The 26,336-nt window shown below is 47.9% G+C and overlaps 1 protein-coding gene across 2 annotated transcripts in view; it reads right to left on the bottom strand.

Moving 5' to 3' along the window:
- Nucleotides 1–26,336, bottom strand: part of LOC147685366 (ankyrin repeat and fibronectin type-III domain-containing protein 1-like) — a 3,163,580-nt gene that overhangs the window by 622,114 nt on the left and 2,515,130 nt on the right. The window contains exon 7 of one of the 2 annotated variants that reach the window (XM_086941288.1): nt 6,501–6,629. The exons of the other annotated variant lie outside the window; for it this stretch is intronic. Coding sequence (XP_086797414.1) covers nt 6,501–6,629 — 129 coding nt within the window. The remainder of the gene's footprint in view (nt 1–6,500; nt 6,630–26,336) is intronic. 2 annotated transcript variants of the gene reach the window in all.

Raw genomic sequence — 26,336 nt, 5'->3', positions numbered from 1 at the left:
GCCTCACACATGGAGCTTGGGAGCCGACCACGCGATTGCGCTTCATTATAAACCAGTTGGAGTTGCGGAGCTAGGTACTCCAAATATTTACTATAAAATTCTACCGGGAGACCGTCAAGCCCCGGAGTCTTATTCCTAGCCATCTGCTTCACAGCACTCCCTATCTCCCCGATCGTAATGGGCCAACCCAACTCCTCTGCCTCCGATTCCTCCAATTGCGGTAGCTGTAGCCCTTCTAGAAAAGTACCCAGCTCTTCCACCCCGCCCGTCTCTCCTCTCTCGTACAAGCACTCATAATACGCCCTGAATCTCTCCAGAATCCCTGCTTGGGTGTGGCACAGCCCCTCCCCAACCGCCTGAATCGCCATGATGGGCGTGCCCCGCCTGATCGGATTGGCAAGCCACGCCAGCATCGACCCCGCCTTATCACCTTCCGCATGCGCCTTTGTCATGTACGCTTTATGGTCAAAGCTACGCAGCCGTTCCAATTCCACTGCTAGTGCCTCCCTGGCGCCACTAAGCCCCTCCTGAAGCTCGGGGTGATTTGGGCGCTCCCTCTCCTTCTCCCTCAACCGTTTCTCCGCCTTCTCAAGATCATCCAGCAAAGTCCTATGAGCCCCTGCAGTGCTCCCAATACAGTGCCCCCTGACCACCACCTTAAACGCGTCCCACTCCACCGCCCTAGTGGAGGCGGAGCCACTATTCTCCTCAAAGTAGCGCTCTATTTGCTCCCCTAAGGCCTCCCTGAAAAGCAAGTCATCCAAGGTATCAGGTTGCAGTCGCCATGTAGGCACACAATTAACTTCCACCATCCAGTTCAGGGACAACAATAAAGGGTTGTGGTCCGACATCGTGCGAGCCAGATACTCCGCGCCACCCACTGTGGTGAGCATATGTGAAGAGCACAGAAACACATCCAATCTAACATGTAGGTCATGCAAATGTGAGTGGAAGGAATAGTCCCTAGTGGTGGGGTGTAGCGTCCTCCAGGCGTCCCCCAGGGCCCAACTCTCCTGCCACTCCAGCCTGAGTTTTGCTACCCTGTGTGCTGGGGATGCGCGCAGCGGGGGATGGGATCTATCCAAGTCAACATCTACCATTGAGTTGAAATCCCCCCCCATGAGCACCGGCCCTGCCAGATAACTCGCCAGTTTGCCCGAGAGTGTTGTCAAAAAAGCGGGCAAATCCACATTGGGGGCGTACACGCTGCAGAGAGATACCACCCGGCCCCTCAATCTCCCCTCCACCGCTACATACCTACCCTCCGGGTCCACTATCGACTTGGTGACCTGGAAAGGGTCCCCCGCCCGTATCCAAATCAACGTCCCTCTCGCAAAGGCCGAATAAGTCGTGTTAAACAGTTGCCCCCTCCACCTTCTTTGCAGCGCAATCCCCTCCTGCTTGTTGAGATGCGTCTCTTGTAAGAGCGCTATATGCACACCCCTACGCTTCAGATATGCTTGAACCTTGTGCCTCCGTACCATAGTCTGGAGACCCCGCACATTCCAGGTCACACATTTCAGAGCCCCCGTACTAGCCATGGCCCTTTACATACACAGACAGTACAATAAAAGTCACCAACCATGCGCTTTTGCCAACAGCGTGCTGCCCCTCCCTCCCACTCCAAACAAGTGAACCCCCCCCCCCCCCCCAAAACAACCTGAGCAACCACAACTACTCTCGGCTCCCACCCCCCCAGGACAGGCCCCTCCACAATCGGAAGCAACCCCATCCAAACTATCACACCCAACCACCCTCAAAAGAAGGCACTAATATTCGCTGTCTCCACTGCGATGACCGTAAGGGCCAGTAGGGCGCGGGCCGATGTCGAGAGGGTTCGTCAAAGCAAATCAGTCCCGCATATTCCGCCCCATGATCCCCCCATTACAGGTTCACGAAACCCCATATAATAGTATCCTGTTCTCACGGGCACAGCGCCCCAGTGTCTGACCAGTAGGCCGCTCCTCTTGTCCAGCGCGTCATGCCTCAAGGATCTCCCCAGAAGTCTGCGGTGTCACTATGGGGCCTTTGGCTCCACCAAATTCCGAGAGCCCCGTCTCCGACCCCGCGCCCTGCTCATCAGAGTCCGTGCCCTTCCCGGACTGGCTTCTGGCCGCGCTAGATAGGTCCACAACCGCCTGTAGGGCCGCCTTCCTCTCTGCTTCCGTTTGTGATATGGACGGTCTGCCAGTTCTCTGACGATTTTTCCGAATCCGTTGGGACTTCCTAATCGGCTGTGCCACTCTAGCTTCCTCCGCCTTGGCTTTAGCTCCGTCCGTTCCAGCTTTATAGGTGTCCCACCAGGCCCAAGCATCCGCCGAGGTCGCAAAAAAGAGCGATTTCTCATCCACCACCACTCTCAGCTTCGCTGGGAAGAGCAGGGAGCATTTTATGCCCTCCCCACGGAGCTCACGCTTGAGGGACAAGAAGTTGGCCCGGAGTTTCTGAGTCTCAAAAGTATAGTCCGGGAACATGGTGACCCTGTTATTGTCCACTTGGAAGGGTCCCGCTTCCCTCGCCCTCTGTAGTAGCCAGTCCCGGTCCCTGTAGTGGAGCAACTTGAACACCACCGGGCGAGGTGGAAGGCCCGGGGCCGGAGGCCCGGCCGGTATCCTGTGAGCCCGTTCCAGGGAGAAGAAAGGAGATAGTCCCTCTGTTGCCACCTCAGTGCGTAGCCAGTTGTCGAGGTAGCCCACCATATCGTCGCCCTCAATTTTCTCCGGTAGGCCCACGAGGCGAACATTATTGCGCCTACTCCTGTTTTCCGCATCCTCGGTCCTTTTCTCCAGCACCTTCAGCCTGTCTAGGGCATTCGCCATCTGCACTTTCACAGCTGCGTGGTCCGGGGCCAATTCCTGAACAGTAATTTCCATGGATTTCACTCTATCCTTAAGTTTATCATGTTCAGCTTTCAGGAGACCCAAGCCCGCCGCCACCTGGGCGATGTCCTGCTGCAGGGCGTCTTTCGTGGTCGCGATGGCGTCCAATATACGGTCCTGCATACGCTGGAGAGCAGACTGATCACGATCCGCTCCATCTGCCGCCTCCGAGTCGGTTGCTCCTTCCCCCTTCCCTTTCGGTTTCACCATCTCAGCAGCAAATGGTAGCGGCCTCTAGGGACCATTTGTCACCCTCACTGTCTCCACACTGCAGAGCTTCGCCACTAGAGAAACTCCCCGGGCAATAGGATCAGTGTTCTTGGATGTGCTTAGCGCAGTGGGCTCCGCTCCAATCACACTAGATAGTGTAGTACTCTAGGGTCCCATGCTGCCGTTGAGCCTCCAGATGCCAGCCTGTGCTCAGATAGTCGGGACCGTCGTCACAGGGCCGCCGCCATTTTAGCGCTTCGTCGGCGATCATAATTAAGGTCACGGTTCCCAACAGCTCGCATCAGCTCGAGGGAAATTCACCCGTGCCCGCCGAGTAGGTCAAGAGGGGACCTGCAGTCCATCCAACACCTCCAGCAATAGGGCAGCAGAGGAATCCGGCATCGTGCTCCCAACGTTTCCTTATCCCGGACTCAGGGCGCCATCTTAGATCGACGGCATCACACCCGGTGCTGGTCTTCAAAGTCGAATTTCAGGGCCAGGAACAGCTCTAGGTCGTCCACCGTGAACGCCGCACCCTCCGTGATGACTTCAGATTTTGGATTATCCCAGTTTTGCTGGAATCCGTTCAGATAATCAGGATGATATTCGGGATCGGGCGCGGAGCTCCGGGCTCACGCTGCCTACCTCCTCGGCATCCAAGCCACGCCCCCTGTAAATGTATATGCTGCATGCAGAATAGCTTGGAAACTGTGAGCAGTTATATAGGCAAACTGCAAGCCAATTATATTCCGCCCATTCTCTGAGGATGATGCAGGCTGCTTCTTATCAGTGCGGCTGAACTACTTCCATATCTCCGTAAAAAACCTCACCAAGACCGAATTGAGCCTGACAAAACTAGACCAATTCCCTTTGGAAATTAACCAGCCAGACAAGCGTCAACCTCTTAAGGCGCATCACCCCACCACTATCAGCAGTCATTGCATTTACTTCATTTTTGCACTGGAGAAGAGATTGAATGATGTGTCTGATTCCAATTCTTCTAAAAAAGCAGAGTTTCGGTCTTCCAACCTCTACTCTTTCAATTGAAGTTTCTGCCTTGTAAAATTCCTTTCCAGCACTTATGGTCCCATACTGGTCTGCTCCTTGTGGGCCCAAGAGTCTTTCCTTCATTTAAGTTCAGCAGGAGCACAAGGAGCTGGGGGGGAGGGAGTGAACGGGGGGGGGGGGAGGGGGGGGTAGAGGGGAGATATATTTTTCCACTGTTGGAGAAGCTGCTAATAACAAGCAGGGGGATTTCAAGTATTTGATAAAAAAAATATGAAACATGCACCAAATTAAGAACAAGAATAGGAAGAATACAAGAGGACTCATTATCATCACATCAAAGCCTCTATTGGTACCACTGCTATTAAGAGCAGCAACTGAAGGCATTTTTAGTCTTTCTAATCTGTGACGTTAATCCAATTTGAAGCAGGAAGTGTTTTACCACTACAAAAGTTGATAATGTTTATATTCTGAGACCTGCACATCAGCAGTCAGCTAATAATTCCGCCTCCAGCAAGGATGTTCTAAAAGCAAGGAATGGACTGATTAAAAAAGAAAAGACTCTTATCGATCTCAGGTTCTAAGCCGGTCAGTACCATATACCAGGTACCCAATGGTCATGTGAGACTCACAGACCACGCCTCTTCAGCCCGTTCCAAACGGTGCACAATAATAGCTAAGAAGGAGATTCCACTACTTCTCGACTATCCGGGCAGTCTTGGTTTTAATGGAAGCGGGAACACACCCGCTACAACTGCTTTACAGCACACATTTCCCACTGGTCGAAAGCAGATGACAAGTGTGAGCAGGCAAGGAGCAGGAATCAGAACCATACGCATCACTGAACTGGTGTTTCTGGGTACCACACATTTTCCCCAGTTCCAGGCCTGATAGCTGGTGGTAGCTAGTATCTGAGGTGGTGATTCCAGAAGACAAGAGCAAAATCATGCCAGTGATCTGAAAAGCTACCAACACAGGCCACAAAAGCTTATTAAATTCAGAAAATAGATCACAAGATTTTCCAAAGGTCTTAAAGCGAATAACGAAATTATTTACTAAATTGACAACAGTCTGGGAAGTGATGAACATCTGAGACTGGCAAATATTAGAGTGAGACATACCTGACAGCTCTAAACTACGGCTAAAAGCATGACTACAGAGAGATAGATGGCTGAGTGTAGTAAGGCCTGCTAATGAACACAATGCAATATTAAAATTGCTATGGCAAATTTTCACAATTTCTAGGAAAAAAATAGAAAACTGTGTATATAGAGCATGGGCTGTAGACAAGTAAGCAGGGGAAGAAGTGTGGCCTCCATGTGTGGCTAAGCTGAATGATCATCATGGGCACAAAAGTGACACTGGGCCAGATGTATCAAAGGGTTTTACCCATTCTGTGTCTATGGGAAAATGTGTTCATACATTTGGTCCATAGTGCCTTAACAAATAGAATGAGCCGTAAAGACATGGACGGGGCTGCCACCTGGAAGAACCAAAAAGTGAAAACGTCAGAGAGAAAAAAAGTGCAGGTTCAGGATACCCACGAGACAGCCACAGCTTCATTTAGCTCTCAGGCAGAAGATTGAGGAGTGACATTCTTTGATCCGATGAATGAAGTGCGTGATCACAGAACTTTAGTAGATTGGCAGGATCTGGATAAAGTCTCATTTGGAGAAAGTTGTGGTGACTCACCATAAGACTAGGTGGGACCTAGTAGGCCTCAGCTATTGCTCACGGGGCCACCTATAAGTGGCTGACACCCTTACACAGACGTGGCGGTATTAGAGTTCGAGCCTGAGCAGTCTACTACCATGTATTAACTCCCCCCGGCATGCCTGGCCAGGGGTTGACGAGCCTTCACATCCGAGGGTTCCTTACAGTAGCAGGACCACTGACCTGCTACAAAAGTATTGAATACGAATGACTGGTTTTATTACAAAACACTGGAGTACAGTGCATATTGGCCAGATAGAAATAGAACTAAAATGGAATAAAATTGACTAAAATGACATGACCATCTCGTGATAAGGTTGTAAGACATCAAATTAATCATTTCAAAAGTTAGAAAGAAGCACAGTTCTCACATCTAGCTAGCAAGCTTGGAGCTGAAGCTGAGTCTTTGAAATAGAGATGAGAAAAAATACTTGATAAGAAACATTTGTAAATGTTTTAGTCTTTATCAGTCTCCATATGAGCAAGGGTTAGTATTAAGTGCGAGACTTAAAGAAATTGGAGCTAGCAAGAGGTTTGCCAAAAGCAGCCAGATGAAAGCGGTTAGTATGGCGCAGGTACGTTTCAGTAGGTAAAAGAGATGAAGCGTATGAGAGAAAGGGTCTACAGATCAGCTAAGGAGCAAAAGCCCTGCACACACGAGTCTCTGTTTTCTACCTGCCAAGCAGTTCTTACCATTCAATGCTTAGAGACCTCTGCCGTAAGGCGGGCGGACTGCAGGACTCATGCTGAACTTTGCTTTTCTTCTCTTGCTTCTCTTTTGCTGAAAGCCGTCGAGTAAACTTAAAAAGACCACTCGGGGACCTGAGGAAGGGTGGGAAATGAAAGGTATTAACCAGTGAAGTTTTTGGGGGATGGCCCGGCAGGTTCTGCATATGTAATGTCTTTTCTCCCTCAGAGAGGAACTACTAATAGCAGAAATATACGTGAAACACTACAAGAGCTTTCTTCAAAATGCCAGTATTGTAGAGTTCAATTTTTGACATGCAGTGTTAGTGAGTGAGATAGTTTTTCAAGCAGAAGTTCATATATTACCAAGACCAGGCACATTTCATCTTCATATTTTAACACGTTTCGGCACATTATGCTTCATACATTACTAAGACTAGCATTTTAAGCTTTCGACAAACATGTTAGGTGAATTCTAAACAGTAAAGTTGAAGACAAACAGGCAAGGCCTTGGCTGGACAGGCAATATTTCATATAGATACCAGAATCAGCATAGAGGCGACGAGAGATATCAACATAGAAGCTGCCAATTAGATCTTTCCAGGAGTTATTTTCTTGAGGAAAGAAACTGTATTTACTCAAGTATAGCACTCTTCGCTCATTGAGGCTAATACATTACCAAATATTATACAGATGTTATGCCTATGAGAGAGAATCAGAGACTATGCCTTCATTGCTCTGAGAAAGGGAGGCATGAAGTTCAACACCAAACGCGGCGTCTCAGGATAGCAGAACAACAGCTGAACTTTGGGTCTTTGGTTGTTTTTTGCAATGAAAGTGGCCCCTAGAGTAAGAGCACTGCACTTACTTCATGTGAGTAATTTCTCTTAATGTTACCCGGTTCCACTCCCAGCTCTTGGAAAATTATCCTAAATCGCAATGCTGCGAGGATGGGGGAGGATCCAAGCAGATATTAGGAGAATTGATTGAGAAGGTCCGCCTGCAGAACAAGCACCTGCTGTCAAACTCTTGCCTCTTGAGGGCACTGTTTACAAAAGATGTGTGAGGAGCTCTGGATGGTCTCTATACTGGGTTCAAAGAATACGGACACGTTTCTAGAAAGATATGGACAAGGTCTTTGCCTAGGGTGAGGAGACATATAGACCTGAGGGAGGCTTGGCATCTCTGCAGTTCACATCAAATTATAATACAGGATGGGATCAATTGAGAAAAGTGGCCTGCTACTTTAGCTGCAGCACCACTGAAGATTTGGATGTCAAAGTTTTCAAGACTCTTCTATGAAAATCAGAGCGACACACAGCAGTGTATTTATCTGGTAAAAACTTTCCTAGCTGGTATATGACTTTAGTGCTGGAACTTTATAGTAGATGTCTGACACCCAGCTTTTAAAGACGCCAACCTTTAACTTCACCACAGAAAATGGAATTTAATGTTTATGAGTTCTCCTTGCTTTTGGATTAGGAATGTAGGATGTTAAAGAGTTTTGGAATTCAGCTTCTGACTGACTGAAGAAAGATTGACCACTTTATCTTGCACTCCAGCACTAGCACTTTAGGAATAGGTACCTAGAAGATGCTGCAGAAGAGATGACCAGAGATGTGTTATTGGTAAAGGAGAAAGTGCAGATAGGTACTCCTTCACCAGTCCACCAAGAAGGTACTCCATTGGAAGCACTGACCCTTTCACTTTCAGAAATGGTACAGTTATGACTTGGGATAGTGTATGATGTCATCAACAATGACTTGAAGGAAGGTCCAGGTTTTAGAATCTACAGGAATACTGAGCAGCTCCTTAGCTACATCTTGGAACTGCAATATTTGTGTCTATGCTTTACATCACCTTGATGGATCTTTATTGTCAAAGCCTTATGGATTAGCCATCACGTAAAGACTAGCAAACTCATCTGTGAAACGTGAAGATTGAGGCCCTGAAATATATTTTAAGGCACAAGAAGGATATGGTAAATTGTTCTGAGGGCACAAAGGGTAGAGTTTCTTATCATTTGCAAGATGCATTTGGGATTCTAAAGATGTAGCCCTAGTTTTTGTAAGAGGACCATTGCTAGTCAGAAATGTTTGATTCTCTGCTGGCCTATTGTTAAAGTCCAGGCAGAAGGCCTCATGTTCACCACCCTGGCACCTAAAATGTGGATAATCCGCTGTGGAGTTTTTTGAGCTCAGGCTGAATTCAGGTAATATCCCAAAAATACTTCAAACCTACCTCTTTCCCATGAAACGTCTCCTATCCACTCTGCTGTTGTTCTTTCTGTTTATTCACTAGAACCAAGAGTCCCTGAGACGATAGAGGACTTATTGAACCACAGATACCATAACAGTTATTCAGTGGTAAACCAGCAAGATTGTTCTCGTTGAATATAATGTCCTCATCTCTGTCCAAAGTGCCCTGATTCAGGCTCAAAACTGTACCTTATATCAGCCTGTGATGTGGCAGACAGTAACTCCTCTCTAACAAGCAAGATAATTGTTTATTTTAGTATCTTTGTGGGAGAAATGTGACCTGTTTTTGCACATTTTCCAGGAGATGCCTGTTTTATCGAGATAAGGGTTCCATCATAAACTCAGGAAATGGACCAATCTAATGATTTAACAAATGCTATTTTTGACAGCCCAGGTACTTGGTCTCCTTGTCTCAGTTGAGGTCATGGAAGTAAATTATTTCTTCCGGAGCAGGGTGGGAGAGAGGTCAATGTTCCACACTGGGATTTAGAAATAGAAAAAGGAGCATCTGCATGAACATGGGGTTGCGGCAACTTTATAATACATATTTGGGAGAGAAGTGAAATGTATTATTTCTGTGCTCTCTCTTGGTTAACTAATTCTTTGGTGTGCTCTAGTTGGGAAGGGTGTCACTTTGGCTGTGGTTTAATGTTGCAGATGTCCTGGGCATGATGCAGCATAGGACTGCTTTAGGCAGGGTGTTAATGTCTCCTTCGTAGTATCCAAGTGGGATGGAGATCATCCTCATTAAAGAGTGTACAAGACCAAGCTAAACTCAGTAGTGTGTGGTGGGAGGCGATGGTGGTGGAGGCAGGATGAAGCCTTTTGAGCACTACAAAGGGCATAATATAGGATCTCAGAAGTCTGTTGGGCAACAAGGAGTAGGGTGGTGTGTTTTATTACACCAGGGGGCTGATTCCGATCCTGGAAAAACTCTGTACAAACAGTGGTATGGAGCGGTTTCTCCATACAACTCGTACTTGTAAGGAGGCCTCTACAACCTAGGAAGTACGATCCGTACAAATAGACCCACTCCATACAAATTGTAAAAAAGACCATACAACTCGTATATACAAGCGATTCCGATTCGGATTGCTCTGTACGCGATGTTCCCATGTATTCCCGGCAGCAGTTTACAACCCGGCAAGTACGATTCGTACAAACGGCATGCGGTACGTCTCTTTTTTTACAAGAGCCAAAAAGTGCGGGAAAAGCCTTGTACGCCCGTAAAACAGTACGAGACAGACCCCCTCGTGTACGCCTTTTACACCCCATGAATACAGGGGTACGGTGCGTATTCACAGTGCGTACGGATGACATGGAAAGTGGGGTATGGTGCGTACATACGCAATGAAGGGGTACTGGTCGTGTACGCACCGTACAAGCACCGTACCCCAAAATCACCTGTGTACGAACCGTACCCCAAAATCGCGTATGTACGCACCGTACCCCAAAATCGCCTGTGTACGCACCGTACCCCAAAATCGCGTATGTATGCACCGTACCCCAAAATCGGCCGTGTACGCACCGTACCCCAAAATTGCATATGTATGCACCGTATCCCAAAATCGCGTATGTACGGTGTGTAAATGTGCGATGTTGGGGTACAGTGCATACACAGGCGATGTTGGGGTACAGTGCGTACACAGGCGATTTTGTGGTACGGTGTGTACATACGCGATTTTTGGGGTATGGTGCGTATACGGGTGATTTTGGTGTACGCACCATACACATGCCTCGCATGTGGGGGGACCCCTGTACGCCTCATACCTCTATACGACCCGTACCCCGGTATGAGTCGTACCCCCAGAACGAGTCATACCAGGGCATGAGGCGTATAGGGGTTTGCTTCGTTGCCTGGAACGAGTCATTCCCCGTATATAGGCCATTTTCCATACAAATCGTATGCTGACAAACTGGTACGAATCGGACTTGACGGGTTGGACAGCCTTTTTACAATTTGTATGGTCTTTTTTACAAGTCCGTGTCGTACAGCTTTTCCCGATCCGATTTGTAAGGATTGGGCCGATCTGTATGTATTTTTCCCGTACGAATCGTACTACACGGTTTGGAAGGGACTTGTACAATTTGTATGGAAAAAAACTACAAATCCTATTTGTATGCAAAAAAAATCCAGGATCGGAATCAGGCCCGATATGTTCTTTTAGGAGTAACAGTGAGCATGAATATAAATTTGGTCTACATACTGATCTTCTCTGGTTTAGGAAGCTGACACCTGTGTATATGGATCAATATCTAATTACTCAACAAGGAATTTCTCCAGATGGATTTCCAGGAAAGGGATGGAAGAGGCCAGTGAAGCTTGAACATAAGGGAAAATAGGAGAGTGTTATATACACTAAACTTAGAGCAGTGTTTGGTGGAGAGCACCATCTGTGGCTCCAAGGATTTTGTGTGTAATGTCCTCCAGCCAAAGATCACACCTAATGTCAGGGTAACCCTTCCTGGGTTCCTAGCTATTGATATGAGACTGTACAGGCTCTCTAAAACAATGTCTTCAAGAACCATTTACCCAATGTCTCTTTGCCTTGAGGAAATCCAGTCTGAAACAAAGTGTTTCCTTTGCTGTCGTCACTTTGATTCTTGGCAGGGTGACAGCTCACTGTACAGCTTACATTCTTAAATGCATGATGCTTTCTCTGTTTATAGCAAGTGTCTGTATTTTTCTGAAATCTGTTATTGTTTTTCATTTTTCTGTATGTTGACAGTCGCAGAGTATGCTGGAGCAACCATAAGGTGGCATGCTGGCACTATATGAAATACCTAAACAAACAAAAACAAATCTGAAGAGCTGGGCTTGAGGTATATTTCCAAAATTGCACACAAAAACATAAACTACTTTGTGAGATGATGGTTAAGGCTTGGTACGTGCAGAAATTAGCTATCATATTTCCCCCTCAGTCTCCTTTTCTTGACCATCTTAGGCGACAAGTTAAAGGGGGACAATAAGTCACAAATGTCTTGGAAATTAGCTTCAGAAAATTCAAGAGACAATTGACTTGAGGTCTTCGCAACTTTTCATTTTTTTCACACAATCAATGAGGTTGTGATTACGGTCCTGCTTCTACCCCTTAAATCAAATCAATGGGTCTGTGATGAGAGGATTGGGTTTCAGCCCTATTAATCTCTGTAATAAAACAAAACAGGTTTCAACAAATGACTCCAACTGTCTCGAGTAGACGCTGACGTCTCACTCATATTTGACCCTTAGTAGGGATGGAATCAGAGTTGAGCTACACATTGAATCAAAATCAGCCCCAGAAAAAGCATTGCATCGAAAGAGTCAGTTTAACAAACTCATAGTTGATGGAAAGAGATGTTTTCCACGCCTGGGCGTTAACGAGAGACCACTCAATGGTGACACATTTAGCACTGGAAGGGCGGGAACCAAGAATGTACCAAAGCCGAGTGCCTAGGTTCCTATAAACAGGAGTCCCACTACTGGTCAAAGGCATGGCTTGGCTCCTGTGCAGCACAGAGTAACAGAAAAAGATTGTAGAGCAAGACAAACCCTGCAAAGAGTAAGCCCCGACGGAGACGTTGAGGAGTCATCCTACAATGTGCAAGTAACCTATGAAAGCAAGATGACAACGATGGTCCAAAATGACTCAAAAGCAAACATGGTGCTGATCTGCCAGTAATGGCTCCAATGCCAAGCATTCTACCAGGACCATTGGAAACATTGGGTGCGAACGGGAGAAATCCTCCATCACAAGGCAAAAGTATAAGGCATAGGTCTCCGATAGGTGCTGATTGACAGTGGTTTACTATCATCCAACTCAACAGTAATCATTTTATCAACCTCATGAGGATTTATGGCACAGTAGACCCACTGGGATCGGACTCAGAAGCCATGAAGTCAACACAGATTTCTCAAGTGGGTGCATTAGCCCTCTGAGTTGCCAAACCCGCGAATAAAGAGCCCCTCCCAATACAAAGCAGAGGGGCTGATTCCATCTTGTATCTACTGCTCAATCATTAGTTCCCATAGTCCGGATCCTGTATTCTCAATGTTTCAGGCAGTATTCATGAAAAATTGATAAAATATGTGAAAGTGTCAAGGACTTGCATGTACCATTGATGAATTGATGATGCAATGGGTTTTGGATGCTGTAGCATTTAGTCAAGGTTTAAAAGCATTTTTAAAAATACTCAAAGTTGTTTTGATCACTTTCATTGCTGTTTTGCTGATTTTTCAACCTTAGCCGGGTCTGTATTGCTTTTATCTCATGCAATACTATTGGCAGGCGTACGTCCCCATTTTACACACTGACTATTGAAAGAATGATGATAATGCATATGATGATTAGAAGTTAGATTATTGTGCTTTAGAATATTATTTTAAAAAATGCAGAGCAGGAAGTGTGGTGAGTAATAATCACCACGGTCTGGAATTGCGCAAATAAATAGCCTAAGATTGAGAAATTGTGATAAATGTTAAACGTATTTTGGCAATACATATGTAACTAGGATCTGCATCGGCCATGTTTTCTGCTCATGCCAGTGTTGCCAATGGGCCCATCTTTGAAAGTGAGGGGCCTTATAGGTTGGCTCTTGATTCAAGTGTTTGTTACTAGTGAAGGTCGTTCTCTCTTTCCCAGGATCTCTGATAGGCATGCATGTGCTTCTAATCTCTGCATGAAATGTTACCATGTGACCAAAACTTGAAACTCATATATAGTAGAGTATACGTTTGGGGCTTGCATGTACTTGGCAAGGTTGTCTTTATCAATCATTTTGGTAGGAACCCCATGCCAATTCATTTTCCTTTTGTCAATAAACGCTTCAAACTCTGAACACAGTGCAAGGAGACTTCTAAGACATCACAGACCTCAAGAAAGATAAACAAGCTCTGAACCTTCACTGTGCATTACATTTGTGCTGCAGCTCGTCTTCCCAGCCCCCCATGTAAATAAATGCTGGCCATTCAAAGAAATGCCAACACAGCTAATGTGAACAGTTTACAGGACAGAGCAAGGAACATACTCCCATGGTTCTTGAGACATACATATCCTCTCCTTCCCTTTCCCCATCATGGTGCCAAGTATAAGTGTGCCACACGTAGGCTGTGTAATTCCTCCGCCTCTCCCACACCGGAGTTACTGATACTGGGATATTGTTAACTCTGAGGGGCAGGAAAACCACCTTTATTAATATATTTGGTCAGTTTTACATAGCACAAACATGGCTGGTTGAACAAAACCGCACCAATGAAGATAAAATCATAACCGAATGTAAACTGAGGGGTTTGGGTGCGAGGATAAAATCTGAATGTACATTTTTAATAGGAAACAGCATTTATAACGCTGTCTCCACAACGCAGTACCTTTACAACATGGTTTTTACAATGGCCCTGTTGTTACCACGTGTACCATTACATCGCAAGTCGTTTCAACAACTTGCTGTAGGGGACGTGCTGGTGTTGGATGTACAATCCAACACCTTCCCTGCTGTTGCACAAACTGGAATAGGAATAGTAAATAATACTATTCCTAAGTCCAGCGCGCCCCCTACAGCAAGTCATTGTAATGATTTGCGATGTAATGGTACGTGTGATAACAATGCGGTCGTTGTAACGTCCGCGTTGTAAAGGCATGCGATGTATTCGCATGCGTTGTAAACAGCCATATACTTTTTAACCCCTTGTCTGCGGCCGGAATTCCGCTCTTGTGCGGCACATTCCGATCGTGGGCGTGGTCATGACGGCTGGGAGCCGTCATCAGCACACGAGCACTGTGTGCCATGACGGTCCCAGCCGTCATCAGCATGGAAGGGGTTAATGGTAGAGTTTACTATTCTGGCAACAGTGGATTACAGAATTACCATCGGAGGGAGCAGTAGTGCATAAAACAAGGCATGATAACGCAACAGAGTGCTTTCACAACAAAACTAAACAAAAACTTGAGGATTAATTATTATCAGACAGGATCTCAATTTCCAGAGACCAAGTGCTGGAAGCATGTTTGGAGCAGATGCAGAAGTTATGGATCATCACAAATTAGTTACAGAAGTGGGAAGCATCCAGGTAAGTAGGAGAGGACAATGCATGTCTGGGGATTTGTGTTTGAGGCGGAGGAGAGGGGAAGACAAAGATTGTGGGTGAAGGCTATGATAGTGGAAGCAAACGGAATAGTGGGGTGGGTGGGGTGACATAATGACTGAACACCACAGTTAGTCAAGGCCTGTGTCGAAGTATCTTTATGAGTTGGAACCACTCCTGAAAAGGAATTCAAACATTGCGCATAGTTCTTGCAGTGATTCCTCAATTGTCCTTGGAGCTTCACACAAGGATTCTGCTAATTTTCAGAAGGCAGAATCACCAGGGGTGAAACAACATAGATGCACAGATCTGCTGCAGACCATGCATTCCAATGGGGCTGGTAATGCCCGTTGGCCCCTTGGGCATTACCTCTCAAACAGTAAGCGGTCCTATGGGGTTAAGAACGTGCCTAGCCTAGAAGCCCTAGACTGCAGCGGACAATTGACAAAAAACTAAAGGGCTTGCTCTTCCTCTCTGCAAACACTTTCTACTTTTCACTCACTGATCTGAATGCCAAGGCCTGTTCCCTCTGGTGAAGTTTTTGATGGATCAGATGCCAGTTTCCTAGTTAGGGGTGCAGGACTTCTAGGAGCTTTCTTCTTTGTTTGCTGTGTTTGATGGATGTTAGTGGTGGAGCTTAGAAGACAGTTTTAATTAGGGCAATGTATTGATATCTTGGCCATATCATCAAACTCTTTTAAAAAATAATATTGGCCCTAAAAAGCTTGTAATTACTGCTACAAATGTTTCCAGCGTGACTTGTTCATAAAAGGGTAGGTTACTTACAATGCATAAGCACCCCAGAGGTGCTGCGGAAGTAGCGTCTAGACCATACCATGGACAAAAGTAGCACATTTCTGAAATTGATCTCATTACAGGGGCATAACTTTTTTTCCCTCTATCCGTGATGGATTCATTCTGTGCCCCTTCTCTCTCTCAGGGAGTTTCCTCTCTGCATTTACTTTCAACGTGTTTTTGCTTTCTGTGCCCAGTCCTCCTGTTTCTACACTCTCTACCATTGCTCTTCCAGGTCGGTTTCTTTTTCAGTCTTCATTCTATCTGTGTCCATTTTTAGGGCTCGCCTGCTGATGCGCTTGCGCATAGCTGGCGAAGCTCTATAGTGGCTTATCCAGAGTTTAGAAACAAAGAAAGAGAAGACCAGGTTCTAGGTGGTGTGCTGTCTTAATAGTGAGCGGGAATCACACGGGTGCAAGTGTGAAAAGAAGTGTTGAGTCATACTTGGCTAAAAAAATCCCATCAGACCAACCATCATCATATGGGGGTTGGTGGTCGCTCCAGGCACCATCTAAACCATCGAGTGGTGGTGCAAGAATGAAAAGCGACCCATTTAGCCTCAGAGTTTAACCACTGGCGATTCCATGCAGTGCATATGCTTTTTAGGTCATTGCGCAAGCGCAAGCCCTAAAAAGCGCATGCACAATGCCACCAGCCGCCTGCCTGCCTGCCTCGCATTACCACATCAAAGGCATCCCAGCCTCCCTCCCACAAGCTTCTCAGCGTGTGCTATTCATCCCCTAATTATTCACGGCCGGCCGGCCGTACTCTCAGTTTCACGGCCGCCAGGCCGTGTCTCCTTTCACCACTCCTCTTTTCTATCTCTCCTTCCTTACAAATATATCTACACCCCTTCCCCTCTCTTTCTCTCCATTTAGTCACAATTTTCCCTTTTTACAAGTTTATATTAATACAGTAGATCAAATACTAGCACAGAATATGCGGCGCCAGTAACTAATCGAACACTGCTAAGCTTTTCTATGCCAGAAAGTTTTAGATACTTAAAATCTCCTTGCAGCACTTCATTGTCCAAGATTTTCAATTGCACAAACCATTAAGTCTCACACAAAACAGCCATCTTTTCCTATATTCCACCCTTAATTTATATCAGCGCCAGCTAGTGCCATCTGCAATACGGATATTTTGTTTACACCCTGTCTCCTTGTTGGCACACCCATGTGGACTGGATTGTGTACTAGCGGCGCCAGATGCTGGCCTTTATCTGGTGTTGAAGCACGTGTGGTGATCTGTAGTGCACAACCATATCTAATGTGCAGTAGTAAGGTGCACTGTGTCAAGAGTGCACATCCTTTAGTGCATCAGATCATGGACACACCAATGTGCAACAAACGCACACAGAAGTGCAACAGGAAGATACACCGTGTCAAAGTGCGCACTGTGCTGTACATTAGGGCACACAGTCGCCAATGTCAACAGTGCACACTTTGTTGTGCGTCAGAACACGGACGCACCAATGTGCAACACAAACACACTGAAGTGCAATAGGAAGGTGCACCGTATCAAATTGCACACCGTGTTGTCCATTAGGGCATGCACTCATCAGTGCAACATGCACACTCAGAAGTGCAGTAGGAAGGTGCACCGTGTCAAAAGTGCACACATGCGTGTGCATTAGAACACATACACAGCAATGTGCAACACGCACACCGAAGTGAGGTCGAAATGCACACTGTGTCAAGAGTGAATACTTCGTTGTGCAACAGAACACGAACACACACATGTGCAAGACACCCACACCGAAGTGCAACAGGTAGGTGCGCCATGTCAAAGTGCACACTGTGTTGTGCATTAGCGCACGCACTCATCAGTTTGCAACATGCACACACAAGTGTAGTGTTCAATTCAGAGTTTTTCGCTCTATGTGGCTTTTTAATTTGATAAACGTGTGTAGGCCCCACTTATTCTCAAGTTGTATTATTGTTTCCCTTTAAGTTTAACAATGTACATATGTATAAACTGCATCCCGTTTTCTGTTCGAGGCAATGCTAAAATCCCCCCAAAAACATTTTGATCACAGTTTACATATTAACGTTGGTTTTTTCTAACATATTAACATTTAATTTCTGCTGATTTTTACAATGCAATTGGTCTCCCATTTGCAACAGTTTAACCTCTTGTTTTGGCTGTGGTGAGAATCATATGAGGGTTCGAGGTCATAGACCCTTGCCAATCAGCGTGATTTGCGTTACTGCGAGGAACCCAGGCCGTATGCATGTGCCTCACTGTTCACTTGCTTTTGTACCTGGAACCATATTTCCTTTCTCTTGCGTGCTATGTCATAAAAAATCTCAAACCCACTAATATAAACACTTTGGGTCTGGCCCTATAAGTGAGTGTAAGCTCTTGTTGAACCTCTGTCAAAATCTGGAACACCTTCGATGGACCTACATATCCTCTATTTCACGGGAGGAAAACTTAAGGCAGAACAGAAAACAAAATAGCTCAGGGTGACACAACTTCTCTAAGCCATCGGTCTGTACGCTGTCTCACATCACGCATGCAGGAACATGATTTAGGAAGTATTTTATACAAAGCATTGGCAAAGCCAATAGGTTTTGTCTATGCAAAATCTATTGGCTTGTTTTGTATTTTGATGTTTTGGAAGAAGAACAAATTGCAGCTGCCAGGCTACTAGTTTGCTCTTAAACAATGCCTGGCTATTTGGAAGCCCTGTGTCCTCTCTTTGGCTGAGGCGCAGATCCCAGATGCCTTTCGATCTATAGTTCATGGGCTAGCATGTCAGCAACTCCGATTCGAGCAGTTAAATATTGGCCTCCATGGTGTGATGTAACTTATCCTGTTTTGTAGCTTTGTTGGAGGCTTTAAGGAACAACCACTGTCTACCCATTTTTATATTGAACCAGATGTTATTCTAAACTCCAGGGTTTGTGATTTAATTTGTTTTAAATGTTCAGCCACATTTTGCTAATGCAAGATTTCTTATGTAACAGAATCTGGTGCATTTACTCTTGTGACTGACCTTTCAAAATCTCAGTGGCCATCTTTTTTCCCCTTTTTAGGGCTCGACCTCCGCCAATGCGCCTGCCAACCCACCATACAGCTCCACCGATGCACCCACCACACAGCTCCGCCGAGGCACCCACCACACAGCTCCGCCGAGGCACCCACCGCACAGCTCCACCGATGCACCCACCACACAGCTCCACTGATGCTCCAACTAAGTTCCACCAATGCAACCACCACGCAGCTCCACCAATGCACCCACTAAGCTTCACCGATGCACCCACCACACAGCTTCACCGATGCACCCACCACAGAGCTCCACCGAGGCACCCACCACACAGCTCCACCGATACACCCACCACACAGCTCCACCGATGCATCCACCACAAAGCTCCACCTACACAGCTCCACCGATGCACCCACCACACAGCTCCACCAATGCACCACCACACAGCTCCACCGAGGCACCCACCACACAGCTCCACCGATGCACCCACCACACAGCTCCACCGATGTACCCACCACACAGCTCCTCCGATGCAGCCACCACACAGCTCCACTGACACATCTCCACCGATGCACCCACCACACAGCTCCACCAATGCACCCACCACACAGCTCCACCGATGCACACACCACACAGCTCCACCTACACAGCTCCACCGATGCACCCACCACACAGCTCCACCGATGCACCCACCACACAGCTCCACCGAGGCACCCACCACACAGCTCCACCGATGCACCCACAACACAGCTCCACCGATGCACCCACAACACAGGTCCACTGATGCAGCCACCACACAGCTCCACCGACACAGCTCCACCGATGCACCCACCACACAGCTCCACCGATGCACCCATCACACAGCTCCACCGAGGCACCCACCACACAGCTCCACCAATGCACCCACCACACAGCTCCTCCGATGCACCCACCACACAGCTCCACCGATGCACCCACCACACAGCTCCACCGAGGCACCCACCACACAGCTCCACCGATGCACACACCACACAGCTCCACCTACACAGCTCCACCGATGCACCCACCACACAGCTCCACCGATGCACCCACCACACAGCTCCACCGAGGCACCCACCACACAGATCCACCGATGCACCCACAACACAGCTCCACCGATGCACCCACAACACAGGTCCACCGATGCAGCCACCACACAGCTCCACCGACACAGCTCCACCGATGCACCCACCACACAGCTCCACCGATGCACCCATCACACAGCTCCACCGAAGCACCCACCACACAGCTCCACCGATGCACCCACCACACAGCTCCACCGATGCACCCACCACACAGCTCCACCGATGCACCCACCACACAGCTCCACCGAGGCACCCACCACACAGCTCCACCGATGCACCCACCACAAAGCTCCACCGAGGCACCCACCACACAGCTCCACCGATGCACACACCACACAGCTCCACCTACACAGCTCCACTGATGCACCCACCACACAGCTCCACCGATGCACCCACCACACAGCTCCACTGAGGCACCCACCACACAGCTCCACCGATGCACCCACAACACAGCTCCACCGATGCACCCACAACACAGGTCCACCGATGCAGCCACCACACAGCTCCACCGACACAGCTCCACCGATGCACCCAACACACAGCTCCACCGATGCACCCATCACACAGCTCCACCGAGGCACCCACCACACAGCTCCACCGATGCACCCACCACACAGCTCCACCGATGCACCCACCACACAGCTCCACCGATGCACCCACCACACAGCTCCACCGAGGCACCCACCACACAGCTCCACCGATGCACACACCACACAGCTCCACCGATGCACCCACCACACAGCTCCACTGATGCAGCCACCACACAGCTCCGACCGACACAGCTCCACCGATGCACCCACCACCCAGCTCCACCGATGCACCCTCCACACAGCTCCACCAACACAGCTCCACCGATGCACCCACCACACAGCTCCACCGATGCACCCACCACACAGCTCCACCGATGCACCCACCACACAGCTCCACCGATGCACCCACCATACAGCTCCACCAAGGCACCCACCACACAGCTCCACCGATGCACCCACCACACAGCTCCACCGAGGCACCCACCACACAGCTCCAGAGATGCACCCACCACACAGCTCCACCGAGGCACCCACCACACAGCTCCACCGATGCACCCACCACACAGCTCCACTGATGCAGCCACCACACAGCTCCGACCGACACAGCTCCACCGATGCACCCACCACCCAGCTCCACCGATGCACCCTCCACACAGCTCCACCAACACAGCTCCACCGATGCACCCACCACACAGCTCCACCGATGCACCCACCACACAGCTCCACCGATGCACCCACCACACAGCTCCACCGATGCACCCACCATACAGCTCCACCAAGGCACCCACCACACAGCTCCACCGATGCACCCACCACACAGCTCCACCGAGGCACCCACCACACAGCTCCACAGATGCACCCACCACACAGCTCCACAGATACACCCACCACACAGCTCCACAGATGCACCCACCACACAGCTCCACCGATGCAGCCACCACACAGCTCCACCAACACAGCTCCACCGACACAGCTCCACCGATGCACCCACCACACAGCTCTGCCGAGGCACCCACCACACAGCTCCACCGATGCACCTACCACACAGCTCCACCAATGCTCCAACTAAGCTCCACCAATGCACCCATCACACAGCTCCACCAATGCACCCACTAAGCTCCAACGATGCACACACCACTCAGCGCAACCACAGCATCACTCAGCGCAACCACAGCATCACTCAGCACCACCACAGCATCACTCAGCGCAACCACAGCATCACTCAGCACAACCACAGCATCACTAGTTCAAATATGTTCTTTCAATGTTTCAAGCTGTTTTCAAGCTTTCACGCTTTATTACAAATCACAAAAAGATGTTAATATTCCACTTCTGTTCTTGGATTTTGTCACAATAAAAAACCTGAACATAATCTTCACAAAAGTTATTTACAAAAGTTTAAGCTATTGCCATTACAAATTAAATACATTATTTAAGTATTAATTATTTAAAAAAATTAAAAGCCATTGTTATTTGTAATATCAATACATCTAAGTCACATAAATACAAAACATGTTGCATTACAAATGCTATAGGTGTCACATTTGCGAAAGTTATAACTATTGGCATTGTAAATGACAAAGCTATTAATTTAGGCATTTCAAAAAATAACACATAAATAAAAATAAAATCATTGATAAGACCAATAGCTCAAACTTTCCTAATGCGAGCCCTATTGCATTTCCAATGCTTGTTCTCTTTGTGCCTCTTTTTACATTCTATATTCCTTCTTTTTCTCAGCACCCTTTCTTTTATTCTGTGCCTCTTTTTTCTCTCTTTGCTTCTTCTTTCTCTCAGTGCCCCTTCTTAAACTTTTGTAGCTGTTTCTCACTTTTTGTGCTGCATTTTCTGAGCAGTCCGGGGCAGTCCTACTGTCACTACAGTCACCCAGCAGTCCCAGTTTCAGATTAAAATACATCATAATTTGTCTCACTGAAAAAGCTTGACTAACTCTTGTAGGTTCTCACGGGGATAAAGAAATTTCAGCATGGCAGCAGCAGCTCCTCCATTATGGCGGAGGAGCGTCGCCCTGCCTGCTACCTTCGTAGCAGGCACACACATTAATAAAATGGTTAAAAAAATTCTCGAGCTTGGCAGGCTCCTGCTGCTACAGCGTTAGGACAGGGCAGATTAGTGCAATTGCACTATTACTTCAGCCCTCTGCCAGTTCGCATGAAAGTTTGTCCGGATATCTACAGCCGACCAATCCGACCTTCGTACTTCAGAGCCTGCAATCCCAATGCTGAGAAACCGCTGCGGGGTTGCAGCCACAGGCCCCCAGCCTCAAAATGAGCTCTGGGTTAGCCTGCTCCAACCAATTGGTTGGATCTGCCTGACACAAGGAAGTCCTTCCCTTTCTGCCCAAGAGCGGCAGAAGAAGAGAGAGATGGCGACCGGACCCTGTGGCCAGTAACATACTTCTGGTGAGTTTTTTGGGCATCGTGCCCTACCAGATGTTAGTGTTGCCTGCCGCAACTGCATCATGGTATTAAATTGGTACAGGTGTTTACTGGCTTTAAAAGGCAATATAACTTTCAAATTAATCGGTTCTAAACTACGCTATGTCTGACTCCTTGTTCTAAAATGAAGGTCGAGTCTGAGATCAGCGTTCAATTATCTGATGGTAGGTGGTCATTGGGTGGGTGGGTGCTCATTTGCCACAGGGCAGGCCAATGCGACTGAATGACAGCTCTCACATGCTAGATCCAGCGTGCTGGGAGTAGAGGTGGGCGATCCAACACATTAACCTTTTGCATGCTCATGACGAGCTGAGCTCGTCATGAGGCATGGTGCTCTGGTGCTCATGACGAGCTCAGCTCGTCATGGGCCGTGGAACGCTCAGGTGCGGGGAGAATTCCCCTGCTGTGCTGAGCGTTCTACGGGAGCCAATGCACCTGTGACGAGCTGAGCTTGTCATGAGCACAGGAGCACTGTAGCTCATGACGAGCGCAGCTCGTCATGAGCATGCGGGCGCTGTGCGCGCCCCCCAGCACAGTGGGGGAATTACCCCCGCAGCGAAGGGGTTAAGGGAGAGAGCTGAGCCAAGGGTCCGGCTCAGATCTTACAGCCTGTGCACGAGCCGAGCCCTAAAAATATTTGCTATGCAAACCACAGACAAAGTGTCATTTCAAAATATGATAACATAGAAAACAGTTAATTTCTTTAGCATCTGTAAGCGCTGGCATTAATATGTTACATTATAGCACAGCAATGAGAAGTACTGTTTTAAAAGTGATCATTTTTAAGCATGAAAACTTAGTGAACCAAGAGGCAAGACAATTGCCATGTATATCCTGTACCAGCCAAGGTTGTTAAAAAGCAACACTTCATGGGGTCTATTCACTAAGATTTAACACTGTGTTTGTGCCAAAAAGTGACGCACATCATTGCTAAATCCTTTTTTACTAATTTACTTTCCAGCGCTAAACTTGCTTAGCATGGGAAAGCACTAGAAAGTAGCGCAAAGCAGCACAAAGCAGCGCGCACAGAGCACTGCTTTCCATTACTTAGTGCCGAGGGGGCCATACAATGGGTGGTGCATGGAAGTTCCCATGAAACCACCCATGGTTTCTGATGCCAAACTCTATTTACTTAAAAAAGTAGTCAGGGTTTAGCAGGAAAAAATAGAGCCCATTTCACATCGGCGCTATGAAGGAGAAACACTTTTAATTCTCCTTCCTTTTTCGACTTTGTGTGTGTGTTGCACTGTACAGCACACGCAAATGGGGAAAAGGTTTAAAGTTAGTCTGAGCGTGGTATTTTATACTGGAAGGGATCCTTCCAGTACAAACACTATGCTAGACTCAAGCAAACACCCTTGCACTATGGTGCAAAGGTGTGTGTGTGGTGCACAGCAGCTAATTTCAGCACCAGAGCTGGGGACAGGGGAGGAGAGTGTCATATTTCCGAGATATGAAGCTCTCCTGCTGTCTTCATCTTGCTCAACACAGCACAGCTTTTTTGCCTGCGGCGCTGCGTTGCGTAAGATTTTAGTAAATTTACCCACTTCTGTTAAGGCTTTCTTTTTAGCCTTTTGTACACCTTTCAGCAGCTTTTATATAGTGAGAACTCGACATGTAGGCATTGAAGCACCTGACATTAGCACTGTTCCTTTACACAAGGTCACCATTCACAGGAGGGGGGAACTTAGGTGACTCACCAGATTCACAGAATCATGTTCTTCAGGTCCAAAGTTGTCAGCTATGGCCCTAACACCACATCACGGGTAGAAGAGTGAAGCAGGAGCAAGACATGAAAGTTCGGCTCGTTATGGGCTCGAGGTTCCAGTAGGGCCTCGAGCTGAGCCGAGCCAGGCTTCAGGTTCGAGTCTGGCTCTAGCTTTCAGGGGTACGCACACCTCTAGCTGTAACCGCATACTGCTATCAGCTGACCAGCTCCTTCACTGTAGCCCTCTTTCCTGTGAGTGAGGAGGTGGGTATGGCTGTGGTAGGGATTTTGTGAGGCCGTGAGTCTCACAAGGTCATGACCACAGTTAAACACAATTCAGATTTGGGTCATGACCTTAGCACTTCTACCGTAGGACATGGAGAACAGTACTGACAGGTGAGCTGGGTGAGTGAATTCGGGTATGGAATGGCTAAGGGTGTTGTACTGGCAGAGCTGAGTGTGGATGTCACTCGCGGAGTAGTAGCCTAACACTGAGGTGCACTGGCAGAGCTGAGTGTGGATGTCACTCGCGGAGTAGTAGCCTAACACTGAGGTGCACTGGCAGAGCTGAGTGTGGATGTCACTCATGAGTGGTAGGCTAATACTGAGGTGCAGTGGCTGAGCTGAGTCTGGATGTCACTCATGATTGGTAGGCTAATACTGAGGTGCACTGGCTGAGCTGAGTGTGGATGTCACTCGCGGAGTAGTAGCCTAACACTGAGGTGCACTGGCAGAGCTGAGTGTGGATGTCACTCGCGGAGTAGTAGACTAACACTGAGGTGCACTGGCAGAGCTGAGCGTGAATGTCACTCATGAGTGGTAGGCTAATACTGAGGTGCACTGGCTGAGCTGAGTGTGGATGTCACTCGCGAAGTAGTAGGCTAACACTGAGGTGCACTGGTTGAGCTGAGTCTGGATGTCACTCATGAGTAGTAGACTAACACTGAGGTGGAATGGCTGAGCTGAGTGTGAAAGTAACTCGTGGAGTAGTAGGCTAATACTGGGGTGCACTGGCACAGCTGAGTGTGGATGTCACTCGTGGAGTAGTAGGCTAATACTGAGGTGCACTGGCTGAGCGTGGATGTCACTCATGGAGTAGTAGGCTAACACTGAGGTGCACTGGCTGAGCTGAGTGTGGATGTCACTCATAAGTAGTAGGTTAACACTGAGGTGCACTGGCTGAGCTGAGTGTGGATGTCACTCGTGGAGTAGTAGGCTAACACTGAGGTGCACTGGCAGAGCTGATTGTGGATGTCACTCGTGGAGTAGTAGGCTAGTACTGAGGTGCACTGGCTGAGCGTGGATGTCACTCATGGAGTAGTAGGCTAACACCGAGGTGCACTGGCTGAGATGAGTGTGGATGTCACTCATAAGTAGTAGGCTAACACTGAGGTGCACTGGCTGAGCTGAGTGTGGATGTCACTCGTGGAGTAGTAGGCTAATACTGAGGTGCACTGGGTGAGCTGAGTCTGGATGTCACTCATGAGTGGTAGGCTAATACTGAGGTGCACTGGATGAGCTGAGTCTGGATGTCACTCATGAGTAGTAGGCTACCACTGAGTTGCACTGGCTGAGCTGAGTGTGGATGTCACTCGTGGAGTAGTAAGCTAGCACTGAGGTGCAGTGGCTGAGCTGAGTGTGGATGTCACTCGTGGAGTAGTAGGCTAACACTGAGGTGCACTGGGTGAGCTGAGTCTGGATGTTACTCATGAGTGGTAGGCTAATACTGAGGTGCACTGGCTGAGCTGAGTCTGGATGTTACTCATGAGTAGTAGGCTACCACTGAGTTGCACTGGCTGAGCTGAGTGTGGATGTCACTCGTGGAGTAGTAAGCTAGCACTGAGGTGCAGTGGCTGAGCTGAGTGTGGATGTCACTCGTGGAGTAGTAGGCTAACACTGAGGTGCACTGGCTGAGCTGAGTCTGGATGTCACTCAT

This window comes from Lissotriton vulgaris, chromosome 10 (assembly GCF_964263255.1).
Source record: "Lissotriton vulgaris chromosome 10, aLisVul1.2, whole genome shotgun sequence".
Lineage (NCBI taxonomy): Eukaryota > Metazoa > Chordata > Amphibia > Caudata > Salamandridae > Lissotriton > Lissotriton vulgaris.
The sequence above is the reverse complement of the archived record's forward strand: the minus strand, read 5'-3'. Positions and strand labels throughout refer to the sequence as shown.